At 43.0% G+C, this 24,086-nt stretch overlaps 1 protein-coding gene across 1 annotated transcript in view; it reads left to right on the top strand.

Moving 5' to 3' along the window:
- The window catches only part of ARL8A (ADP ribosylation factor like GTPase 8A), a 425,175-nt gene that overhangs the window by 223,192 nt on the left and 177,897 nt on the right, over positions 1 to 24,086 (top strand). Inside the window, exon 4 of the mRNA XM_044076498.1 lies at positions 22,228 to 22,321. Within this exon, the coding sequence (XP_043932433.1) occupies positions 22,228 to 22,321 (94 nt within the window). The remainder of the gene's footprint in view (positions 1 to 22,227; positions 22,322 to 24,086) is intronic.

Raw genomic sequence — 24,086 nt, 5'->3', positions numbered from 1 at the left:
GAGGTGCCTTCTTTTACCAGCTCTTGGTAAGTGAACTTTTCAGAGACTTTAGTCTACCCCCCTTTAATTTTATATATATATATATTATATTTTAGTTAGTAATCGACTCACCTTAGCCCTATTCCCGTCAGTGTTCCCTTCTTTTTGAATAAATATTCCCTTGTCCCTAGTCAGGCCTTAGGCCTTCCCCTCCCTAAATTTTTCCTGTCAGGGATTGTTTGTGTGTGACTATGTGTTTTCCCTGGTTAATGTAATTTAATTTAATTAATTTAAATTATTTTGTTGGACTGAGTGTTTTTGTGTGTGATTGTGTTACTGTTGTTCATCGACACAGTTATGTCGAAGGACACTAAGGTCTCAGGCTTCAAGAAGTGTGACTCGTGCTGTCAGAAGATGTCTCTGACAGACAGTCACACTTCTTGTGTTTATTGCCTGGGACCTTCGCACCTGCAGGACTCTTGTGCTATCTGTCATGCTTTCAGCCCAAGAGTCCTGCAGGAACGAAAAAATAAACTTATATTAAGGGGCTTATTAAAGCCCGAGAGCTCCCCGACTAAGTCGGTGCCGGGGAAGCCCTCGAAGCCTGTTAAGCCTTCGGCTCAAGCTTCCAAGCTGTCGGCTTCAGATCCTTCATCACCAGGCTCGAGATCGGCTCCGGCCGGAGCCGATCTTTCCATGTCAGTCTCGGTATCGGCTCCATCCGGCGCCGATGCTACTAGATCCAGACACTCAGTGTCGGCTCCGATGGCTCGATTGATCTCAAGAAAGAGATCTCGATCCCCTTCAGTGGAATCCATACATTCGGCTCCGAGATCACCTTTGCTCTCGGAGCGGAGCCATCGGAGCCAATCTTCTCGGTCATCCAGGCTATCTGATCACGACCTTGAGAGAGTGGTGAGTAGACTATTAAAGTCTCAGGCATTGGCCCAAATACTCCATAGCCCATAGCCCATCTCAACAGACGGTAGCTATATCACATCCACAGAGCATTCCTCCTCCGACTCTCTTACAGAGTTCAGAGCCGGAGCTCCTCGGAACCGGTACCATTGTGACTTCGGAGCTGATACCACCCCTTTCGGCTCCATCGTCCTCGGCTCCGATTTCCTCCTTGAGACCTTCATTGGAGGGATCCGGGCGTCTAGTCTCTCTCGTCGGCTCCGAGGGGGCGAGTGGCATCGGACCCTTGTCCGACCCCGTTCTCCCTCTCCGAGCTTCGGCGTTGGTGAGCTCGGCCCCGACATCTGCCTCGGAGCCTTCCCTCTCGGTGAGGCCTGGGGTTCCTATCTCTTCGGAGAGGGAGCTTTCTGGTCTCTCTGACGGGGGAGCCTTCGAGGTGATGAGGCGTGTACTAGCCCCTGGGCTAGTACACTCCTCATCACCTCGAAGAGGAGTGTACTAGCCCCTGGGCTTAGTCAACGGACAGTTCCATTAGCTCCTCCCACTACAGTGCCTGCTGACGTCTCCTCCCACTCTCTTGCTCCCGGACCCAGAGATCCAACGCCTCAGGTTTCCCCATTGGGAATATCTTCCTCTTCCGAGGCTTCTCCTGATCCGTCAGGAGAACCCCCGCGTAAGAGGACATGTAAGAGGAAACATTTAGACTCCCCTGAGTCTACTACATCAGATACTGACTTGGATGAGTCGGAGGGATCCCCAAGGTCCTCCTCTGAGGATGTCTCATTTTCAGACATCCTTGAAATCCTGAAACAGAGGGGGAACTGGCCTTCCCTTAATCCCTCCGTGGCCGAGTCAGTATACCTGGAGGCATTCGGATCTCGACCCTCCACCTCCTGGGTGTCTCCGCCTTTTGACCCTCTCATGGAGGTAGTGGCTCGGAAGGCGTGGATGGCTCCAGATTCGGTGGAACCTATCCCTAGGAGACCTTCAAAATTTATCACTGCCCCACAAGATAGACAATATTTGACAAAGGGTGTCCCAGTTGATGCCATGGTGGTGGCTGCTGCCACCAAGAAGGAATTAGCTGATCCTTCAGTACCTGTCCATCCTCCTAATAAAGATTCTAGGACTATGGACAGGTACAGTAAGCGGATTTTTTCTTCAGCGACTTTTGCTATGAGATCGCTGAACTACTTATGCCACTTCACCCGACTTCAAAGAGACGTTCTTAAAGAATTGGGAGAAGTTTTACAGGATCCGTCAGCTGCTGGGTCTCAGGATAAGATTAGCTCACAGCTAGGAATCCTTAACTCCATTGCTAACTCCTCCATGCGGCTCATTTCTTATGCAGCCGATGGAGCGAGTAGGGCCGCAGGCACAGGAGTGGCTTTAAGGCATCAGTCCTGGATGCGGCTTTGTAATTTTGCAGACCCCTTCAAGGCGTCTTTCACAAACTCCCCCTTTGATGGCTCGACCTTGTTCGGTCCTCAAGTGAAAGACACTTTGACTAGATGCGAACAAGATGGCAAGACTCTTTCTGCCGTAGGAGTCCATTTCTCCACCCCTTCTAGACCTTACCCCAAAGGACAGAAGGGAGGGAAAATGTGGTTCCGCAAATCTCAAGGAGTCACGCCTGACACACTAAGTCAGTTTACCCCCAGAGGCAGAGGGGGTAACAATAATAGACGCCGCCCTAGGGGCAGAGGTGGTCCGCAGAATCAGCGTAGCAGAGAGCCTCTTTCTGACAAACCCTTCCAGCATCCCTGAGATGTTGCCCGATTGTCCGCCTTCAGAGGCAGTCAGGGGAAAACTATCACTGTACCCAATAGCCTGGCTTTCCCTTTCTCAAGACAAATTGGTACAGTCAATTATATCCGAGGGTTACAAAATTCCCTTTATTCAAACCTCAATTCAACAAAAGGGAACCCTTCCAGACGTTCCACCCGGTCTAAGGGAACTAGCAGTACTAGAAATATCAAAACTGCTAGTAAAAAGAGCCATCCAGCCAGTCCCAGCAGACCAAATAGGATCCGGAATCTACTCAAGGTTCTTTTTAGTTCCAAAAAAGACCGGAGACTGGAGACCAATATTAGATCTCAGCAAACTCAACAAGTTTGTAAAGAAATCAAGATTCCGGATGGTCACGCTTCAGTCTATTCTGCCCTTTCTGGGCAAGGACAATTGGATGTGCTCGATAGATCTTCAGGATGCGTACTACCACATAAAAATTCACAGACGCTCCAGAGGATTTCTCCGCTTCCGGCTGGGGACCAGTCACTTCCAATTCAGAGCCCTGCCCTTTGGACTCACTACAGCCCCCAGAGTGTTCACCAAATGCATGGCAGTGGTTACGGCTCACCGAAGACGTCAAGGATTCCAGGTGTTTCCATATCTAGATGACTGGCTCCTCACTGCCACCACCAGGCATCAGCTTCTCCAAGCCAGAAATTACACCATTCATACTTGCAGAGGGCTAGGAATTTCTATAAATTTCGAAAAATCTGTCTTGTCGCCTTGTCAATATATTACTTTTATAGGCACAAAATTGAACACCGTACAACTTTCTGCAAGGTTGACAGACCAAAGGATCTTGGACATTCAAAGACACGTCCAAGTGATTCTATTCAGCAACAAAATTCAGGCCAGATTTGCTCTGAAAGTACTGGGTCTTATGGCGGCCGCCATAACACTTCTTCCCCTCGCCCGCTTTTACATGCGGCTTCTACAATGGATGCTATTCACCCAATGGTCCTTTCAACAACTTCCCATGCGTCACCAGATCATAGTAACTCCAACTTGCAAAAGGCATCTGACTTGGTGGATATCGTCCCCTCAAATCCATCAAGGCAGACCATTTGTTCCTCTTGCCCCGGTTGCCACGGTTACATTGGGCGCCTCCTGATCGGGTGGGGGCATTATCAGGGCAGAATGGTCCATGGCACTTGGCAACCTTTCGAGTACCATCTGCACATAAATGTTCTGGAGATGAGAGCAGTGCTTTTAACGTTGCAAGCCCTCAATGACTCTCTTCCCCTGGGAACTATTGCAGTCCAAACGGACAATATGTCCGTAGTGTGGTATATAAACAAACAGGGCGGAACCAAGTCCTATCCACTGTGTCGAGAGGCTCTCAGACTTTGGCAATGGGCAATCTCCTCTCACCGGTTTCTGATAGCAACGCACATCCCCGGGAAATCCAACATCATAGCGGACAGATTGAGCAGAGCTATTCTCATGCCTCACGAGTGGTGTCTCAAACAGTCAGTGACGGAAGAGATTTTTCAGAAGTGGGGTCTTCCTTGCTGCGACCTTTTCACTACACCTCAAAACAGCAAATGCCCAGACTTCTTCTCTCTCTTCCCCCTTCCAGGCCATTCCCCCAGAGACGCTCTAACCCAAGATTGGCCCCAGGGACTTCTTTATGCCTTTCCATCTTTTCCGCTGATACCTCAGCTAATTCAGAAAGCAACCGCTTTGAGAGCCAAGTTGATTCTCATTGCCCCTTATTGGCCTCGACAGATATGGTTTCCTTCCTACATCATTACCTCTTGGTACAGCCATGGCATCTGGACCTGGTTCCAGATCTTCTGACCCACCAGTCGGGTCAACTGCACCAATCTATACCTTCTCTCAACCTCACTGCTTGGTTGCTCCACTTCCATCCTTAGCCAGGCTTCCTATGATTTTTAATCCTGTACGGGATATCTTAGTAGCTTCCCTAAAATCTTCTACCAGAAAGATTTACACTAGTAAATGGCGACGTTTCTCTTTCTGGGCAAAAGCTAGGAACATAGACCCCTATACTGCTCCAATTAATTCGGTATTGGACTTCCTAGCTGACATTTTTCATTCAGGATCCTCTTCTTCCACAGTGAAAGTTCAACTGGCAGCCATTTCAAATTTTCATATAGGCTTTTTGGACCACAACATTATGTCACATAAACTTTGCAAGGCATTCCTTCGAGGTATCTTTTTATTCAAACCCCCGGTTAGAGACCCCCACCACAGTGGGATCTAAATTTAATTTTAACATCCTTGATTCTTCCCCCGTTCGAACCTGCAGCTGCCTGTTCTTTGAAATTGCTTTCTTGGAAAACACTTTTCTAGTTGCCATTACATCTGCCAGAAGAGTATCTGAGCTTCATGCTCTCTGTGTTCGCCCTCCTATCTAATATTCCACAAAGACAGGGTGTCCCTAAGAACTAATCCGTCTTTCTTACCAAAGGTGGCATCACAAACTAACCTAAATCAATCCATTGATCTTCCAGTATTTTTTCCGAACTATTCTGATAGAGCTGAACAAAAGTTACATTATCTCGATGTTCACCGTCAGCTCAGATATTATCTGGATAAGACAAAAATTTTTAGGAAATCTGATCAACTATTTCTATCCTATGCAGAGAACAGGAAAGGCCTTCCAGTTTCTAAGGTAACTTTATCTAGATGGCTGTCTTCTGTGATCACTTACATTTATCAGCTCAGAGGCAAAGAGTTGGTTTCTAACCCAAAAGCCCATTCTACCAGAGCTCTGGCTACATCTACAGCTTTTCAAGCTAGACTTCCTATAGACACTATTTGTGCAGCAGCCACATGGGCCTCTCCTCATACCTTTGTTTCACATTACAAATTAGATTTGGTCTCCAGAGACAGAGCAAATTTTGGTTCCACCGTTCTCAAGAGTCTGTTCCATTGAGCCACCCAGGATAGAGGTGCTAGGGACGCGGTCCCATCCAGCAAGAATGAAGGTGAGCTTGACAACTTAACATTTAGAAGTTATGTACCTACCATAACGTTCCATGTTAGTTGTCTTCTCTCGCCTTCTTTCTTGCGTCCCGCCCTCCATCCCCCTAGCCTGGTCAGACCGGGAAGATTATACATCTTCTATTAAGACGTTATTACCTTTTTCTAGCTGTTCAACTCCTAGTGTCACTAGATTACGTTGATCCTTTCTAGAAGGTTTATGATGTTATTTAGTATCCTTATTTCTTCCTACTCTTGAGTTGGAAGAAAATACTGCTATTTCTTTAGCTACCAAACGAGATCTGAGTAATCTCCGCCTTGCATCATGGGATATAGGGTTGCCTCGAGCTGGTAAAATTAGCTCTCGAGCTTAGCAAGTGCCGAGTCGGAGCCGAGGATCGGCTCCGAACCCATCCAGCAAGAAAGAAGGCGAGAGAAGACAACTAACATGGAACGTTATGGTAGGTACATAACTTCTAATTCTCTGCTATTGTTTTATGTTGCTCCCACCATGGTGAATCTCTTCAGGCAAGGTTACGGCTCACTTAACAACAATGGCCTTATCCTCTCCAATGGAATATTGGAAAGGGATGGACTTTAGAAAGATTCTAGAGGCAGCAACCCGGTCCACTGTTCATACCTTCACAAAGCACTGCAAACTGGATTCCTTTTCAGTGCACATAGCAGGCTTTGCTAGGGCCATTCTCCAGGGGCTCCTGGATCCCTATCCTTCCAACTCCCAGGTAGGGTAAGCTTTTGGAATCTACCCAAAATGCCACTGAGGCAATGGGAATGATGAACACAGTACAGTTGTGCTAGTCCTGCTTATGTTTAACAGTAAACGTCCCTCCTTGTCACTGTTACAGTATTCATTACTCTAGGGATATCCTGCCGAGGATGACCCAGACGTCTAGCCATCATACCATAGCCTTGGCACCTTCCACAAGTATGTCCGATATATGTCGTACGTGCAAGGCATAAGGTACTTATGTGACGTATGGATGCTGAATCCTCAGAACGTCTTTGCCGCCAGTCCAGATGCTACTACTGAATTTGGCCTGTACATTATTTGCAGAGTTGATTCAACTACCAAGCCTTCTAAAGATAAGTACCCCACTGGGGTTCCTTCCTTTCTTTTTTCCTCCTTGTAGTATGTTTTCATGTCATCCAGCAAAGGAAAATGTGATTGTGGGAGGTAGAGCCCTCATAAAGATAGACACAAGAAGTATCTTTTTTGTTTGGGTGCTACACATGACCATACATAGTGAGATTTGTCAGGTGTTTGTCCCCAAGACACTCCACAGTCATCTGCTGTCCCTGTTTATTTAGAAAATCATTATCTGAAGCTTTTGGCTCATGGTAATATGGCCAGATCCATCTGCCTCTAAGTGCATCCACAACTTAAGAAAAAAATCCAAGAAGGCATGTACTGACCCTGCTGCTGTCCAACCTCCACTAGATGTCTCCATTTGGTTGGATGAAGAACCCAAGGACCATCCAGTGCCAATGTCAGTTCTCTCTGCTGTGACTCAGTTGGAGGCTGACACGGAGCTGTCTACCCGTATGTCTGATGAGGCTGTGCATACATCTGATGCAGATGTTGAGGGGGAATATAGCTGATTATCTTGGTTGGGCCTAGGGGGATTTCACAAATATTAGTTAGGGAAAGGGTCCCTGGTACCCTTATTGAATCTAGGCAGGGGGTTGAACATCCTAGATTTGTTAAAGCAGATGCTCCTTTAAAAAAGAAAAAGAAAGTGGCTTCTGTGGCTATGGATCCTCATAAAGAGGGTTAGGACTTTATCCAGGGGATGTTCAATGACCTTATGGCTTTAAAAACCCTGACAAGGGTTGTATGTCCCTGGTTCTGCTCCCTGGTCTTCCACCCCTTCTAAAAGGCCTAGGGATTCTGATTCTTCTGGTGAGGAGTCCTTGGCATATTCTTCTCAGATCCGCCCTCCTCTTATCTTGGAGTCTGATGAAGACTTACTGTCCCCCTGATTTTCCTTTTGAAAAATGATCTTTTGAAGATATAGCGGTCTGCATGATGGAACACTTTAATAGGACTGTTCCCAGGTTTCTGAGGTTCAAAGGAGAAATTATAAACTCTTGCAAATGAACTCACCCAGACCTTCTGCAGTCCCCTCGTGTTTTAGCTGCCATCTTAGATACATTTTTAGCAGCTTCTCAGGCTCCTGACTCTCAGTCTGTGGCTTGTAGGAAGCCAGACAAATTTTATAAAATACCTGAGGATCGTAAGTATTTGTATAAAAGTCCTTCATGAGGAAATTGGGTTTTGCAGTGTCTAAGCAAGCCATCTCCTCATAAATTTCTAAGGCCGTTTCTTTTTCCTATTCCTTTCATGGCAAGCAGCTTTCCTTTTCTGTTTGTGCTAGTTCTGCCAGGGCAGTGGCCTCTTCTGGTGCTTTTTTTAAGGGTCTTGATGCTATATATTTATACTATGCACTTTAGTCGAACCTAGTAACAATCAGAACTCTTAGGTCTTCTAACGGATTGTTACTCAAGGTTGCCAACTCCCACAATAGTCATGGTGACTCCCTCTGTTCTCACAAGATATCCAAACTCTGGACACTCTTCCAGAGACCATAACAAAAAACCCTAACCGCAATCAGTTCAAATCACTCATAAAGGAACACCTGACTAATCATTGGCTATGCTCTTGCTACTCTCCAAGATAATTATTAAACCTCTTCTACTACTGTTCTCAGCATTACTCCTGTCATCTGTTTATTAATTGTGCTTATATAGAAATTATTCCACTACTTGTATTGAGCAATTACTGTTTTTTGTACTGTTGATTGTATTGTTCTATTGACTGTATTGTACTATTTCCTGCATTGTATTCTGTTGTAAAAATATCTTTTCTGTAATACTGTGGAGCTTTTCTTCCCGGGTCTCCTCTGAAAACGGGCCCCTGGCCCAGTCGGACACTACCCGGTAAACAAAAGTAAGAAATAAATAAATAAATATATTGGAAGCTGCTGCTTGGTCTTCTTTTCGCACTTTTAACAAACATTACAAGTTTGATCGCATTGCCAGGGCCATCTTTCATGAGTTTGTGGAGGGTTATTCTCTGCCTTCTTCCTTCCATACTTTCCAGTAGCTTTTGTACTCTCCCAACAGTAAAGATTACTGCAGCACTGATGAGGAAGGACATAGTATAGTTGAGCAAAAGTGGCATAACAATAGATGTCCTACTTATCACTGGTACAGTATTTTGTCTCTCCCTCCTGCCCCTTGTTACTTTCTATTGCCTTCTTCTGGCCAGGGGGTCCTTCTTGCATCCTTTTCTTCTACTTCCCTTTCTGTGAGGTTGCTCTGGTTCACTTCAGTTCTGAGGATTAGGCATCTGAACCTTACACCTTGCACATAGGACATAACATTTATCGTATGATGCCTGAAAGGTGCAAAGGCTTTGGTATGTTGGCTGGACGTCCAGCTATCCTTAGCAGGATATCCCACGAGTAAAGAATAGTGCAACAATAAGAAGAAGGACATCTGCTGTTGCGGTAAGATCTTAATCACTTATAATATATTTGAATTCCTCACTGTCTCAGTACTGCGGTGGTGGTGCTGCGGTAGCATTGTCGCCTCATAGTAAGACATTGTCCTGTTCGATTCTCAGCTGGAGCATCTTCTGTGTGGAGACATGCGTGAATGGGCGTACTCAGGGCCAGCAACTCGGCACGTAAAAATCTACTGCTAATCATTAGCAGACCAGAGTTCTACTGTGGCGACCCCTAACTGGGAAAAGCCGAAAGACACAACAACAGCTGTCTCAGTGGCAGCACCCACCAGCCATTCCCCATGTTGAGCACAGCTGAGGTAGGTTTCAACCTCTTTGATTCAGTTGTTGTTGGATTTTTATATGATATTGTGATTGGCTGCAAATTTACTCTTTCTAAATGTTTCTGGCTTTAGGTACATTCCTTTCCTTTCTTGTGCAAGCGAAAAAGCCTGAATACTTGCTCCCTGTGAGAGCTGAAAGCTTCCCTCTCAAGATATACTCAGCCAATCAGCTGTCACAAGAATAGAGGAGGAGGGGGGAATCTGAGCTTTTGATTGCTGGATAGTACTGGGTTACCTTGGCATGTAACCATAGCTGGCTTTAGGCACCAGCAAAACCTGTAGTCGCTGGGGGCCGCAGCTACAGCGAGTTATCTTATGTTGTAACATGTCTGTCAAACCAACCAAAGCTAGGACAGCAATTGTGTTTACTTAATAAACTAGGTGGGTAATAACAACTTCTATTTATATCTCTTTAAAATGCAAAGATGTCTCTGGTTATAGTAACAGTGTTTTATTAAGTAACTTGTGTCACAATGTCATTAAATATTTTACCACTGCCATAGTGCCCATGGCTTAATTAAACCCTACTGGTGGACATTCTGTCCACCAGAACTAACAACATAGCCAGCTTTAGGTACCTACAATACCGGTGGCTGCAGAAGGGGGGCTTAATCATCCTTGACAATGGGGGTCCCCCAAAAGCTGGTTGGGGAAAATAAGGAGACAAAAATGTATTAATTTTCTGATTATGCTGTTTTAACCTGGACAGGGCTGTGATAAAGCTGATAATGAACATGAACAAAGTAAGCACTAGAGAGATCAGCAGCCCAGAGTGACTGATCTCCATGCATACCTTGGATTTTAAGATGAGCTGATGCTTCTGAGTTTCAGGGATGGTTTCTCTTTCAAAGAGTTTTTTAAATACTGGCAGAACACCAGATACTATAACTCTCATCTTCTTTGTGGAATAATTCTGCAAAATGTCAAAAATAATAGCAAAATTAAGGCGCAAAATTAGGAACGCATTTTAAGTATTACTCTAATTAATTCAAAAAGTTAATGGAATAACACTTTTTGTATCGGCATACATATTTTGGACAGTAAGAAGTATAAAAGCTCTGACTGAATTTAGAAACTGTTTGTAATCCTGAAAGATTTACCAGCATATCAAACTTTTTGCAAAGGACAGAGCAAAATTATGAGGTAAAATCAGGGAACATCTGTGAATTCAGGGGCAGTGACAGGTATGCATTACTCTTCAATGAGGTGAATAAAAGTGACTTAACCCTGCTGCTTTTTGATGACTGCTAAATAACAGTCACTAATCTGGTGTGGCAGTACCAGTGTTGCACAATGTATTGCTATTTGCTGTGTGGTTATTGCTTTAATTTCATCACAGTCAAACCTTAGAGGTGTGCACAGGAGTTCATTATAGTTTGGGTTTGAGCTAGGGACAGTGTAGTCATTATTTCTTTTACTTTTCTCACAGACCCCAGAGATGTACAAAGAAAGTTGCTATAGCTTGTGTAGGGGCAGTGTAATGTCTAGAAGTAACTAAATAGAATACACCAAGATGGGAGAAAACAGGGGCAGGACTGGAGGATGTGTCTCTGTGTGTGTCTGTGTGTGTATGTGTGTGTGTGTGTGTGGGGGGGGGGGGCTGAAACAGTAGGCAGTGCCTAGGGTACCATTTTAGCTAAGTCCAGCCTGTACATAGAGTTGTGATGTATCATTGTTGCAACTAAATGCCAGTAACTGTGAATGCCTCTATGAGATGGGTCAACATAATGTGGTACATAAGCCTTTTATAAAGTAAGAGCATTGTAACTACAGGTAAGTCTGTGCATATTACTAATAAAGGTTTGCAGCATGACCCGAAAGGTTAACTAGGAGGGGTGGCAGTGATAGGGTGATATTTAGAGTGGAAGTACCTAGGGGCCCCCAACTTAACATTTGCTGGGGCCCCCAAAATGCTAACACCAACCCTGCATATAACTCAAAATGCCACTGAGATAGTGAGGAATTTGAACATCAGTTCTTACAGGTAAGTAGAACTTTTTAAGCAGCTGTACTTTCTACCATTTTTCGAACTACAAAGTTTCCTTTCTGTTTCATGATCTTCACCTAGACTCTTTCTTGAAGTTTCTCAACCACTGTTAAGCAAGTGTGCTAAAGTCACATTCATCTTGGTTACTTTGTCTTGGCATGAGAGATAATGCTTTGAATTATGTATGCCTTTTGTTGGGAATACAGTCAAGTCACTGGATGTAGAGAAAAGGATATCGTTTTTGTCTCAAACTGTGTCTGCTTAGTGTTGTGATTCAAAGTAAGGGGAGCCATCTGGCTTTTTCCCAGCCATTACGAGGTAAAAAGCCTGATTCTGCGCAGGAAGTCTCAACCTCCTCCCTTCCTAAAATAAGTCAGACCATGTGTTGTGGAAAAAAAAGTTTCTTCTCCCTCTTTTTCACCACTTTTCAAGAGTATTGACAAATTCTTCCACCCCTTTAGCTACAGGTGGTTGCTGACCATGTGGAAATGGCCAAGAGTCTGCAACTGCTCTTGTGTGGCCACTTTTGGTCCGGTACAACTGGTTCATGCCAGGCCTGCTATCTCAAGGTCTCTCCATTTTCCAGTTTTGCCTTTCATTGATTGTGATAAACCCACAGAGGCAATTTTTGAATGCCCAGAGACAGAGATCAGGAGGTTCTTCCCTGCCCCCTCTGTCCAGGGTGTCATGGTTCTGTGTTTGAAACTGTTGTTTCCCAGTGTTCGGCTCTTCCTTTTCAGTTAATGCTATTAACCATGGTATGATTGCAGGCATTGCTCCATGTAGCTCCTGCACCCTTATACCTGGTGTCAGTTTTGCTGATGCTATTTATGTCCTTGATACCAGTTTCATGGGTGTTGGCTTTCTTGGTGTCAGTCCCTCTGATACTGGTTCTGATGCCATCAATTGCAGTCCGGGGATTCCTGACACTGTGCCTCATTCGGTTTACAGTTTATTCAATACCAGTTGCTCTGGACTGGTGTCCTGGATGCCAAAGGCCACATTTCTATTCTATGCTCCCAGTACAGGGAATTTAGGCCTTTAAATGAGCTCCCACAATAGGAGCTTGGCTCCTCAGGCCTTGTGCAGTCCTCCACATTCTGATCTTAACAGTGAGAGGGTAATTTATTCCTCAGATTTTGAAGGCTCCTCTGTGAGTAACTGATTCATAACTTAACCAACAGTAAAATGAGGAGTCAGACTCTTAGAACAATGCAGCCACAAGGACTGCAGTTGACATCAGCTTAAAATGTTTTTGTTTTTTTTTTTCACAAGAGGGCAAGTCCCCTGCACCCATGTGACTTAGCTATACTAATTCCACTGCTACACAGCTATATGGAGAAGATAATCTTAAAAAGGTTAAAAGATGGCTTTCACAGGTGTGATGGAAACCAAAATACTAATGCCCAAGACTCCAAAAAGCTGCACATTCATAGACTATTAGTATAAAATACAACAAATTTATCACTGTTGTACTTTGCAACAAAACCGAAATTAACTCTACAGTAAAGAGGGATTTTGCCATTATGCCTTCATTGCCTTGTATCAAAACCATTAGGACAAAACTGGTATTTTTTGTGGAGTTATTTAAAATAAAAAATGTTGTGCTTGCAGCCAAGGAGCACGGCTTTTACTGGTTGACTCTGCTCGTGTCCTTAGTTGCCAGCATATATTTTTTTATTTTGATTAGTTCGGCTTATATCGTGGTCATCGAGTGATTTTATTGTGGAGTTCACATTTCTTGGCTTTGTAACAGTACTGGTGTTTTTTGTTACATGTCACACAAATATGATCTCACTGTGCAATTATGTAAAGTTAAATGATTTTGAGAATTGCATTTCTGAAGAGTTGGAATTAGAGAAATATGATTCCTAATTTCCTTGTATTTTGTCAGAAGTAGGATTCCTGTTCCAGTCTCCCTGCCAAGAACACCAGAAAAAGCTTTGGCTTAAACTAAATACACTTTGCCTTTTTTGGACTTACCTGTGTAAAACTTGGATGGTGAAAGCAGGTTAAATTCACTTCCTTCCACCATAAAATTGTAAATTCAGTGAGTACTTTTCAGCTGTTGCAACAGAGAAGGGAGATAACCAGCCAACCTTGTACTCATTGTATAAAGATGGCTGTAGCTGGCTTGCATGCTCACCCCACACTCTTTCTGGGTAGTGTTTCACTTGGTAGCTATCCTAATTAGACAACCACCACTTCATTAGGTTGGATGAAACTGGTCACAGTTGTCAAGAAGCCTGTCGATGCCCCCCAGAGAATATTCCATTTGCTCAGAAAAAACAAAACCAGATACCATGGTCTTTGCAGCAGACCTAAAATGACTCCAAGTCATCATAGCCCAGCTGCTCATCCTTAAGACAAGGAGTCGTGCAGAATGGGCAGATTCAGGAATGTGTATTTACATCTGCCTTGCTGTTTTTGCAGATTCCTGAAATGCATGAGGAGTTAGAAGTGTTGCCTGATGAGTCATTCATAGAAAAGGTAGGGACTCCAACCTCCACCAACATGAAGATATGTAATGGTCTAATTGCTGTACTGTGAGACTGAATGAGCTACTCTTGGCACAGGATTTGGCATTTTTATTTCACTGCCACTCCTGGCTCTGCGTAACTGACTTGGCTGAGGAAATTGAAATAACCTCGTTAGACTCCCTTTTTCTGATCTCTTCCTGTTTGTAAAAGAGGTAAAACAGCATCTTAGCATATGAAGACGCAGGGAGAATTCTTAATGCTATGGGAGTCTAGTTCCACCCATCAGAAAACTCTCTCAACAGAATGCAAAGGAGCCTGGATATGGTTCTGAAGATGCACAGTGCAGTTGTCATAGCAACGATAGGCTGTTGGAGAAAGAAAAGTAGCCTTCCACTCCAACTCCAGCAGGGTTGAGGTCTGAAAGGTAAGGGTCTTCCCTATTGTCCAAGAGGCTGTAGTTAACCCACAAGCAAGACATCAGCAGTGCAAAGGGCTTGCCAGACTTTCCCTCACTGGGGACAGTTATGCAGTTGAACAAAAAGGTAACAGGAGCCATGTTGAACAAAAGATCATATATTGTTAAACAAACTGTAATTGAGAGCTGTAAAAAAGGATGGAATCTTAAGTATGGCAAAGTTAGTTATCAAAAAAGCATTTTGACATTCAACAGTATTCCATATTCATCGCTGATGGTCTGCTTACAAATATATAAGATACATCCTGCCTACATTAATCAGTTATGTTGCTAGGTCTATGAACTACTGGCAGACTACTTTACAGCTGAGTTATGGTAACTGGAAGATTATTATCCCAAGGTTAAAAATTCAAAGAGGGATTCCAAGGTGGTTAGTTGTTGCTATTGCTGATTTATATTGCCTTTAACCCATTAAGCTGTTTACTTAATAGACTAAGCTGTTGTTACAACATAAATTCCAGAAACCAGCTTTGCTCAGAGATGTCTTATCTACTTTTTTGGGATGATTTAAAATTGTATGACTCATCAGACAAGCTTCTGAAAACCAATCTACAAATAGTTAAAACTTTCTCAGATGATCTAACAGTGACATTGGTCTTGATAAATGTGCAAAAATAGTATTTGTAGCAGGGAAGCTGCAACACTAAGAAAATATCAACCTGGGACAGGCATGTAATATAAAGGAACTTAAACAGCAGGGTGTGTATAAATATTTGGAAATAGATGAAGGGTTGACAGTAAAACATGAACAAATGAGAAGAAACCCTTAGAAAGGAATAGTTTAGAAGACTAAAGCTAATATTTGAAACCACCTTGACATCTAGGAATAAACAGTGTTGGGCCACCTCGAAATTAAATATTTATATAGGTCTGAAATCATGGGACTACACACATATTTGTTGACACCATAAGGTTCACACACAGTAAAAGTTCTAAAGCTTGAATAGAAGTCTACGATGACCTCTTTGCTTTGTTTAACACACTTTTATATGCTGTTTAAAGTATGCTGCTGTATCCATATCCTTAACTTTGCTTGTAGTAGCATTTCATATCTTTTAAGTTTGTTTGAGGTAGCATTTCACTTCAGACACTGGGATTATTCATCTAGTGGCAGTAGGTGCTTACCTGGTTTGTCTGAGCTGGGAAGCACACAAAAGAGCTCTAAGTATCTTTTTACACGTCTGTTTTATACTGTTTCAAAAAATGTATTGTCTGCTGCAGCTTTAAGTAGTTAATTGCAATATATTACATTGTATCTGTTAGTTGTAGGCAGTTTTTGTGATCTTGTTACACTTGGGCACCAAACAACTATTCTACATTAAGAAGGTGTTTTTCTGCACCCTTGTGGCAAAAGTGTGCGTATCTAACCTGTCTGAGTTGGTGATTGCTGGTGGAATGCTTATTGTGTGCATTGGTAGTTAGCTTAAAACTTGTTTCCTTTGCTTGTATTTAAGCCTCATATTTACATGGTACTGCTGTTTGGGCAGTGGTGGTTAGCAGTGCCCTTGTATATATGCAAAAGCCTTATAGCTCAGTTTTTCCCTAAACAGCTGTCAGGGACACCATTCCAAGCTTTTCTGCTGCTCTATGAGGAACTCAGTTGTGCACTGAGCAGTGTTGCGTTATTCATCAACCTTAGCCTACACAAAGTACATGTCCCTCTTGTAGTCTTGGTGCTACCAGCACAGTCTTGTCAAGTTAACCCATTCCCTTCCCTAATGAAACATACAGTAAGAGCCAGCTGTCATGGGCAGGCAGTTTCCCATCATCTTTCTAGCCAGCTTGATAGACATGGGCATCCTAAGGCAATGTAGCAATTCTCTCATGTATACTGACAACCACTTACTCCTGAAACAAACAAATACTTTATATGAGAGATATAGTTACACTATGAAGTTGGAGTCAAGATTTACATATAAGGGCAAATTGAATACCAAACAGGCTGTCAGCACACACACACTTCCCACATTAAATAAGAACATGACACACAAACCCACATATGCAGAGGTACTCGCTAGTAACTTGCCAAAAGATCAGAGGCCACCCAAAAGGAAACCACTTGCATACACTGCAAAAAACAACTGCAACACATACACACACACATACACCAGTGTCTCAACAAATTAGCTCATAAGCCATAACACCACAAAACCTAATGTATTGGTTAGAGGTGACGCCATTGTGAGAGACACTGATGTTCCCCTCACCAAGCTGGAGCAGGTTACAGTTAGCCGCCTGTCAGGTGCCAGGATCTGTCAAGTTACTCAAGCACTCAAGTCACTCAACCACAAGTACCAGTATGACTCAGTCATAGTCTATATGGAGGTGAATGACTTCAGACATACCTCACTGAACTATATGTAGAGAGACATGACTGAGCTCTCAGGTTATGTTTCACAGGCAGGTATAAAGCCTAGCCTTAAGCAGCATTCTCCTCTTCCAAGGATGATGTCACAATACAAACAAAAAAATGATTGACTTCAACAATTGGCGTAGCATCTGGTGTCAGTCCAAGGGGATCCAATATCTGTCAGCCTGGGAAGCCATGGTCAACAGGCCATGCTGCTTTGGCAGAGATGTTCTGCACCTGTCTTCTTTAGGCATTTTGGATACTGGCAAAGGCATTAGCCACCTTTACTATCCCTTTTTTAGGCATTGTCAAAAAAAGTCCCAACATAACAAAGTCCTGTCTAGATAAACTCGAGGTACTGCTGCTTAATGCCAGGAGTCTGAACAAGAAACTGCACTCCCTGGAAGCACTCCTCACTTTGGAAGACGCTGATGTCTGTGTGGTCATCGAGGCATGGTTCAAAGGTGTGGAAAGCACCCTGGCCGTGCAGGGCTACAATATCTTCCATATGTTCCGACCACAAACCGAGCATTAAAGAAGCAAAGGAGGAGATGTATCAATCTTCATTAAGGATAAGTACACCTCGAGATTGGTCGGACAGTATGACTCTCTTGAGATACTCCATGTCTAATGAACTATAGGCAAAGCCCTCCTGCCATGCCATAGCTAGCTATAGGTCCCCCACCAAGAAACAGGAAAGGCACACCACATACCTGGACTTACTAGAGTCACTTGTCGTACAGCCCAGCACCATACTCATGTGTGATTTTAATTATCCTACCATCAACTGGGAAGCATACACTGCCACAAACATGCAGGTTCAGAGGTTCTTGTAATTGTCAATGCAAATGCTCTGGAACAACTAGCCAACACACCTACAAAAGGCTCAAATGTCCTAGACAATACTAGTCACTAACATGGGAAAGCATTGCACCCCCCACCCTGTGTGATGTCATTGTCTTGTTCGATGTAATTATAAGATCAGGTACTCCATCGGTTCAAAAATGCTTAAGAATTTTTCTAAGACAAACTCCCTCCTACTAAGGGATGGTAAAAGAAGTTTCAAAGTCCCCTCGAATGCAGATAACACAGACTCCTACACAGAATTGTACTCCAATGCCCTGTATAACCACTTGAGCAGTTGTATAGAATCGTCTGTACCTGACTGGATTAAAACCAGGTCTTGCCAGAAACAAGCCACCCTGGTGGACCCCTAGTGTAAACAGGCTATAAAACAAGAGAAATTAATGTCCAAGAACAATAGGGAACTGGCTCTGCAGAGGAAGAAATTCCGATGTAGCTTAAATAAACAAATTGGAGATCTTGTCAAGTCCTCCAAAGCTAATTACAAAGCAAAAATAGCCTCCCTAACTAAGAATAATCAAAAGGCATTCTTTAACTATGTCTGAAATCTAAAAAGAAATACCCAGCTATGCGCTAAACTGGTTGCGGATTGCACCACTGATACACAATTGAAGGTAATACCCAACATGCTAGCTGACAGATTTGGAGCAAACTTCACCCCTCTGTCCCCTCCAGTCATCCCCTAAAGTGTACCTGCTACCAATCCTCAGCCTGTTACCTTAAGAGAGCAAGTCATGTCAGTGCTCTTCAAGGCCAAAAACACGGCATCAGTGGAGCAGACATCATCCCAGGATGACTTCTAAACAACTTAAAATATGACCTTGCAGACTCACTTGGATTCCTGTTAAACCAGAGCCTGAGAACTGGCTATGTTCCAGTGGAATGGACAACCGTAATCCCTTTGCACAAAGTGGAACTGGAACCATCAACAAACCCTGGGAATTATAGGCCCATAAGCTTAACTAGTCTCAGCTGTAAGGCCATGGAAAGAATCATTATGGACCTTATTAACAATGATATAGGTAATCTCTAAACTCTGGTCCCAACCCATCAGATTCATTTAAGGTAGATCATGCCTGTTAAACATAGTTGACTTCTTCAAGAAAGTCTCCAAGGCCCTGGACTAGGGAAGACCGAGTATACCACCTATGTTGACCTAGCCAAGCCACATGATGCAATCCCTCACTCAGGTCTTTTACAGAAACTCTCCCAGTTGGGAATTAACACCTACATTACTAGATGGGTAGCCAACTGGCTCACCGACAGGACACATACGGTCAAAGTGGGTGTCTTCACCTCTAGCAAAAGACCAGTCACCAGTGGTGTACCACAGAGTTCTGTGCTGAGCCCCTTACTGTTCAGAATTTATTTCCCAAATGTCCAGGCAAACTTGGACAACCTGTGGCTGACTAAGTTCACTGGTGATTGCAATTGGTAGCAATTACTGAGTCCCCAATGATGTTAATATACTGCAGACAGGGTTAATGCAGACAAATGATTGGTTCCAAAGCCATGGATTAAAGCTAAATGAAAAAAGTGATTCCCTTTGAGAAAGCTGACATCCCTGCTAAATACAAGTGCCCCCCCCCCCCCCAGTGTAGACCCGGTGGTACATGGTTTGGGTACTCCACCACAAATCCACAGTAGTAAGGAAATCCTTGTGTGTGGCACATCTTGTAAGTAAAGGCATCACATCTAGATCTGAGGATGTTATAATTCCATTCTACTTGGCACTCATCAGACCAATAGTTGAGTACAATGCTCCCTTTTGCAATAACCTCACCAGACACCTGCAACAAATGGAGAGACCACAGAGGTTTCTCACCACAAAATTACCAGGTACACAAAATAAGTCTTAAAGCATAAAGACTGAAAGCCCTGTCACTGTATTCTGTCTCCTACAGGTTGGGGTGACCTGTGCCTGGCTTACACTGCAGTTTCTGACCCAGCCCCGATGGAAATACTACACATTAGTAAATCAAACTGCACGAGGGTCACTCGCTGCAGGGATCTTAACCTAGCCTCTGACATGAACACATCATGCTGGAGAAATAGATACATCTCTGAGAGACCAATAGATGGGTGACAGCAGATTCACTCCAATAGATGGGTGACAGCAGATTCACTCCTGGGGTGATGCCCATGTCCCTCCTGGACAGAAGAGGTCATTACTAACTACTATAGACCCTTACCTCTGCGATTTTCAGTCACCTAACCACCAATAACTTGGGATAAAAATGGCTAGGCTTGTAAGGGCTCTAGGGCCATTGGCCCTAGTAACCTTCTATGAACCGTTGAAAAGGAATGGGAATAGAAATCAAACCAGAAGTAAATGAGAATCAGACCACAACAGAAAAGTGCCAAAATACAAAATAAAGATTGTAAAGTAAAGGACGTGAAGAAAGGGAAAGATAAATCTGCCATTATAGTGGCAAGTAAAGAAAACTCTTGAAACAACCACATGTCAAACACGATTTGATGCTTGAATGGTTAAGGAGAGGTTAATTCAAACCAAAGAATGAAAAGCTAATAATGGTGACCCAAGATAGTGAACTAAATATTCACTGCTTTACAAAGCTTATAGAAAAGTGGGAGAAACAGACAAATGCAGGTTTTGTAATACACAGACCAACCATCAGTCGACATTCCACTTACTCTAGCACTCCTTTGTGGTGGAAAGGATGCAAGCCATTTATGTTCTCATTCACAGGTGGCTCCTGGTCTTCTTTGCACTTCTCCCCTTTCCTCTGATAATGAGGTTGTTCCAGAAAACCATGTTTCAAAAGACCAAAAGTCATACTCGTATCCCCCTCTAACCCAGGCAAACATGGCTTCCTCTGCCTAGACCATAATTGCTGGAGGAAGCTCTGTGCTTTTAATGTTTTCATATTGCTGATGTCTCTCCCAACCCATCATGTAACTGTCACTCAGTAATACATTCAGTGAAGTTGGTACAGTTGCTGATGTCTCACCCATCACGTAAATGCCATGCAGAACTTATTTCTGTAAAGTTGAGTGCATGGGTTCTCTAGCTTAGCTGCAGTCCTGCATTTTCTGATAGAACCGTTGTTGTCATCACCTCTTCTCAGAGACCTTCCCCTCTTGTAGGGAAAAGTAAACCAGCTTTTCTGTCTGGACACCTAACAAGAGAATGGATCATTTTTTATTTACCTTTATTGTTTCAGTTCTCGCTTGAATGAGATTTTTAATATAAATCTGGTTTAGTCTTCCATCAAAGCTTATTTAGTTGGTATATCTAACTTCCATGTTGGCACCAATTCATGTTTGATTCCTTCATGGTATGCAAGGCCTTTTTCTGAGGCAGTTTCCATATTAAGCTTCCCATTTGTGAGCCTATTCTGTAATCAGATTTTGTTTTATATCACAAAATGGTCTTGTACTACATTTAAAGTACTTGTCCTTGAACACCCTTTCTTTAGTTGTCATTATTTCAGCCAAGATGATTTATGAATTGATGACACTGTCTGTTGAAGCTTCCTCACATACCTTTTTTCACAAGGCCACTGTGGCACTTGAAACATCTTTCTTTTATGCCAAAAATAGCTATTGAATCTAATTTAAACCAGGCTTTTAAATGTGTCTGTTTTCTCTGGATTTTCATGGTATCGGTATCCTTGGAGGGTTATTTGTGGATAGAACCAAGTCTTTCTTCATAGGTGATCAACCATATAGCTCCTTTGCAAGATTAAGTCTGGTCAGAAGTTTTTTGAGCATGCTGTTTCAAACTGGTTAGCCAGCTATAAGGCCCATTCCTCTATTTTTTGGACTCTTTCCACAGCAGCAGTCCCATCCACTACTGCTTTGATTTGTGTGCAGCTGCAGCATAGCCTTCTGTCACACTTTGTGAGGCACTTCAACCTAGATGTTTTTCTCTAGTCCTGGTATTCATATGGGGCCCACTGTTGTCAGTGGTATGTTCCTGTGTGTGTGTGTGGCCACCCGGCAGTGTTAGCCATGGGCTTTCATCTTTTTGTATAAAAGGCAAGACCTCCTTCTATTAGATATAGAAGTTATGTGCTTAAGATAATGTTGTAACTGTAAGAAGGTCCCTCGTTTGTGACATACCCTCACTCTGATCTCCATCTTTGGTGCAGTTGGTCTGGAGTCTAACTTAACTTTTTCTCTGCTTCTTCTGCTTGCTGAGTATTATAACGGGAAGAATTGAAGAACTAGACTGTGTAGTATGAGTGTTGCATGATGGGAAAGGGTGGGTTCATAAATGCCTGGAAAACGTCATCCGCCAAGTCGTGTCCATGTGTGAGGTATTAACTCTGTTGGTTACTGGAAATAAACTTCTTAAGGGTCTTTTGTTAGGTGTAGGCACTTAACTTTTGTTTCTTTAATATCTGGCTTAGCAGTAATCAAGAAAGGTAGCATCTCAAAGAAAAATGTAACTTGTGTTCACACATTTAGCTCTAGAGAGTCTTCACTCGCTAACATAATTACAATGTGCAACAGCAGCTCTATCCATCTATATGTTACTATAGTAAGTTGTTGTATGTAACCCTTCATACTGACAGTGCACTTTTATTTGGCTGGACAGATACATGGTTGATGCTGCAGACCAGGAGAAGATTGAAGCCTCCAAAAATGAACTCCACAACTTATTAGACAAACAGCAGTTGGCGGGAATTCCTGTAAGTATTCCACTTTTCTGGCAACTTGGCATATCCTTATATTTGAATTACTGTTTCTCTAAAGGCATTTTTTTATTATATTTATAAGCATGGAACGATGATTTTTGTTTATATTACTAGGGTCTCATATTGAAAGTCATCACCAAATTGTACAGCACTGGTACATTTAGATTGCAGAGTCACCTTCAAGCCACTGTCCAGTCCTGAAACTCCCATGGATAACCCCAAATTGTGAGGATGGGTCAGTTCCTGAATCATAACAATGACTCAGAGTTGCACAGTATTACTTGGGACTCACAATGTTTTTTTTTTTCATTTTCAGCTTATTTCCTCAAGACCCTCCCTCAGGTCAGACAGCAATGCCTTTAGAGTGATGCTGTATGACAGCTGGTTATCGTGGCACAGAAATGACACATGCTCATGTGATGAAGGAGTCTGTGACTCCAGTGACTCACTGCACTCTCTCTGCTGTTTCAGGCCTCTGTCACTGCTACAGAAGAATCTAATGCTTATTTTAAATTGCACTCACACACAATGATTTTGATTGATTTGTATTTGGACTTATTGGACCTCTTAGTTCTCTCTTTGTATAGAGGGCCCATGAGTAATAACTGCCAAAGTGCAACTTGAGGTGGTTGAATAACTCCGTCTGACCCCTCTCCCCACCTTATGAGACTCTGTGCAGGTAGCCTGGCTAGGAAATGAAACAGCTTGTTCTCCAGAAAGCTGCCTTTTACGACACAGGTGATATATGTGATCTTGACAGGAAGTGGTGCCCTGGAATCATGTGACATTGGAGACCAAGGCTGCCTGCTGAACTTTGAGCATGTCAGCCGCAACAGGACATCAGGGCATTACTAGTATGGCAATTTTTATCACTAGATCCCAAACACACACTGCCACTAAAGGATATGACCTCCCCTTTATTTTTTTTAATTTGCAACAGCTAGTATCAGATCTAGCAGACAAATAAGTAAAAAAAAGCAAATTTGAAATGAAGATTTAGGTTTGGTACGATACTGTGCTAAGTTATTTAGCAGATGTTGCTTATTTTAATTACTATTTTTCAAGGGGTCTTACCTGTTAAGTTATTTTTTCCATATTTTTGGAATATTGCACCACTTTGTTGCAACGGTGCTAGAAGCAGAGGTGCAGCATTTGTAAGGTTACACACCTAATGTAGTTTCATTGAGGCTTTTCTTCAGTAATAGCCGAATGTCTGTAATTTTAACTCTCAGGCTACTGTCACGTTTACAGTTTGTATTGAACATTTCTAATACTGGCTTCCCTGGAGCTGTACAGCTGGTATCTTTAATGAGCTTGCTTAACAAACGTATGGCCTGTCAAGTGGAAATCATGAATATTTTATTGTGATCTTCCATTAATGGTGGCCATAAAGTCCAGTGAACCAGATGGGGGCCTTCTTTTTCTGTGCTGCAAAGGAGTAGAAACAACTGTTCCCAAGTGATGGGGTGGGGGTCAGGATTGGTCATTGATGACATCATTAGTACAGAAAGAGAGACTGGACTCTTTGTTTTAGAGAACAGTTATCAGGCAGTGTGAGTTTTTGACTAGGGTGCGACAGTGTTCTGCCCGTTTAAGTGCATAGTAAGAAATTCAACTGAGTAAGTTTTAGCTACTACATATACATATATTGTGTGCATGCTTAATGTATTATGTATAGTTTTTTTTTTTGTTCTAATTGCTTAATACTTTATTTATTTACATTTGTTTACCAGGAAATTCCGACTGGACGAAGGTCCTT

The sequence above is a fragment of the Protopterus annectens genome, chromosome 7.part0, assembly GCF_019279795.1.
Source record: "Protopterus annectens isolate FY-2018-M chromosome 7.part0, PAN1.0, whole genome shotgun sequence".
NCBI classification, from domain to species: Eukaryota; Metazoa; Chordata; order Ceratodontiformes; family Protopteridae; genus Protopterus; species Protopterus annectens.
The sequence above is the reverse complement of the archived record's forward strand: the minus strand, read 5'-3'. Positions and strand labels throughout refer to the sequence as shown.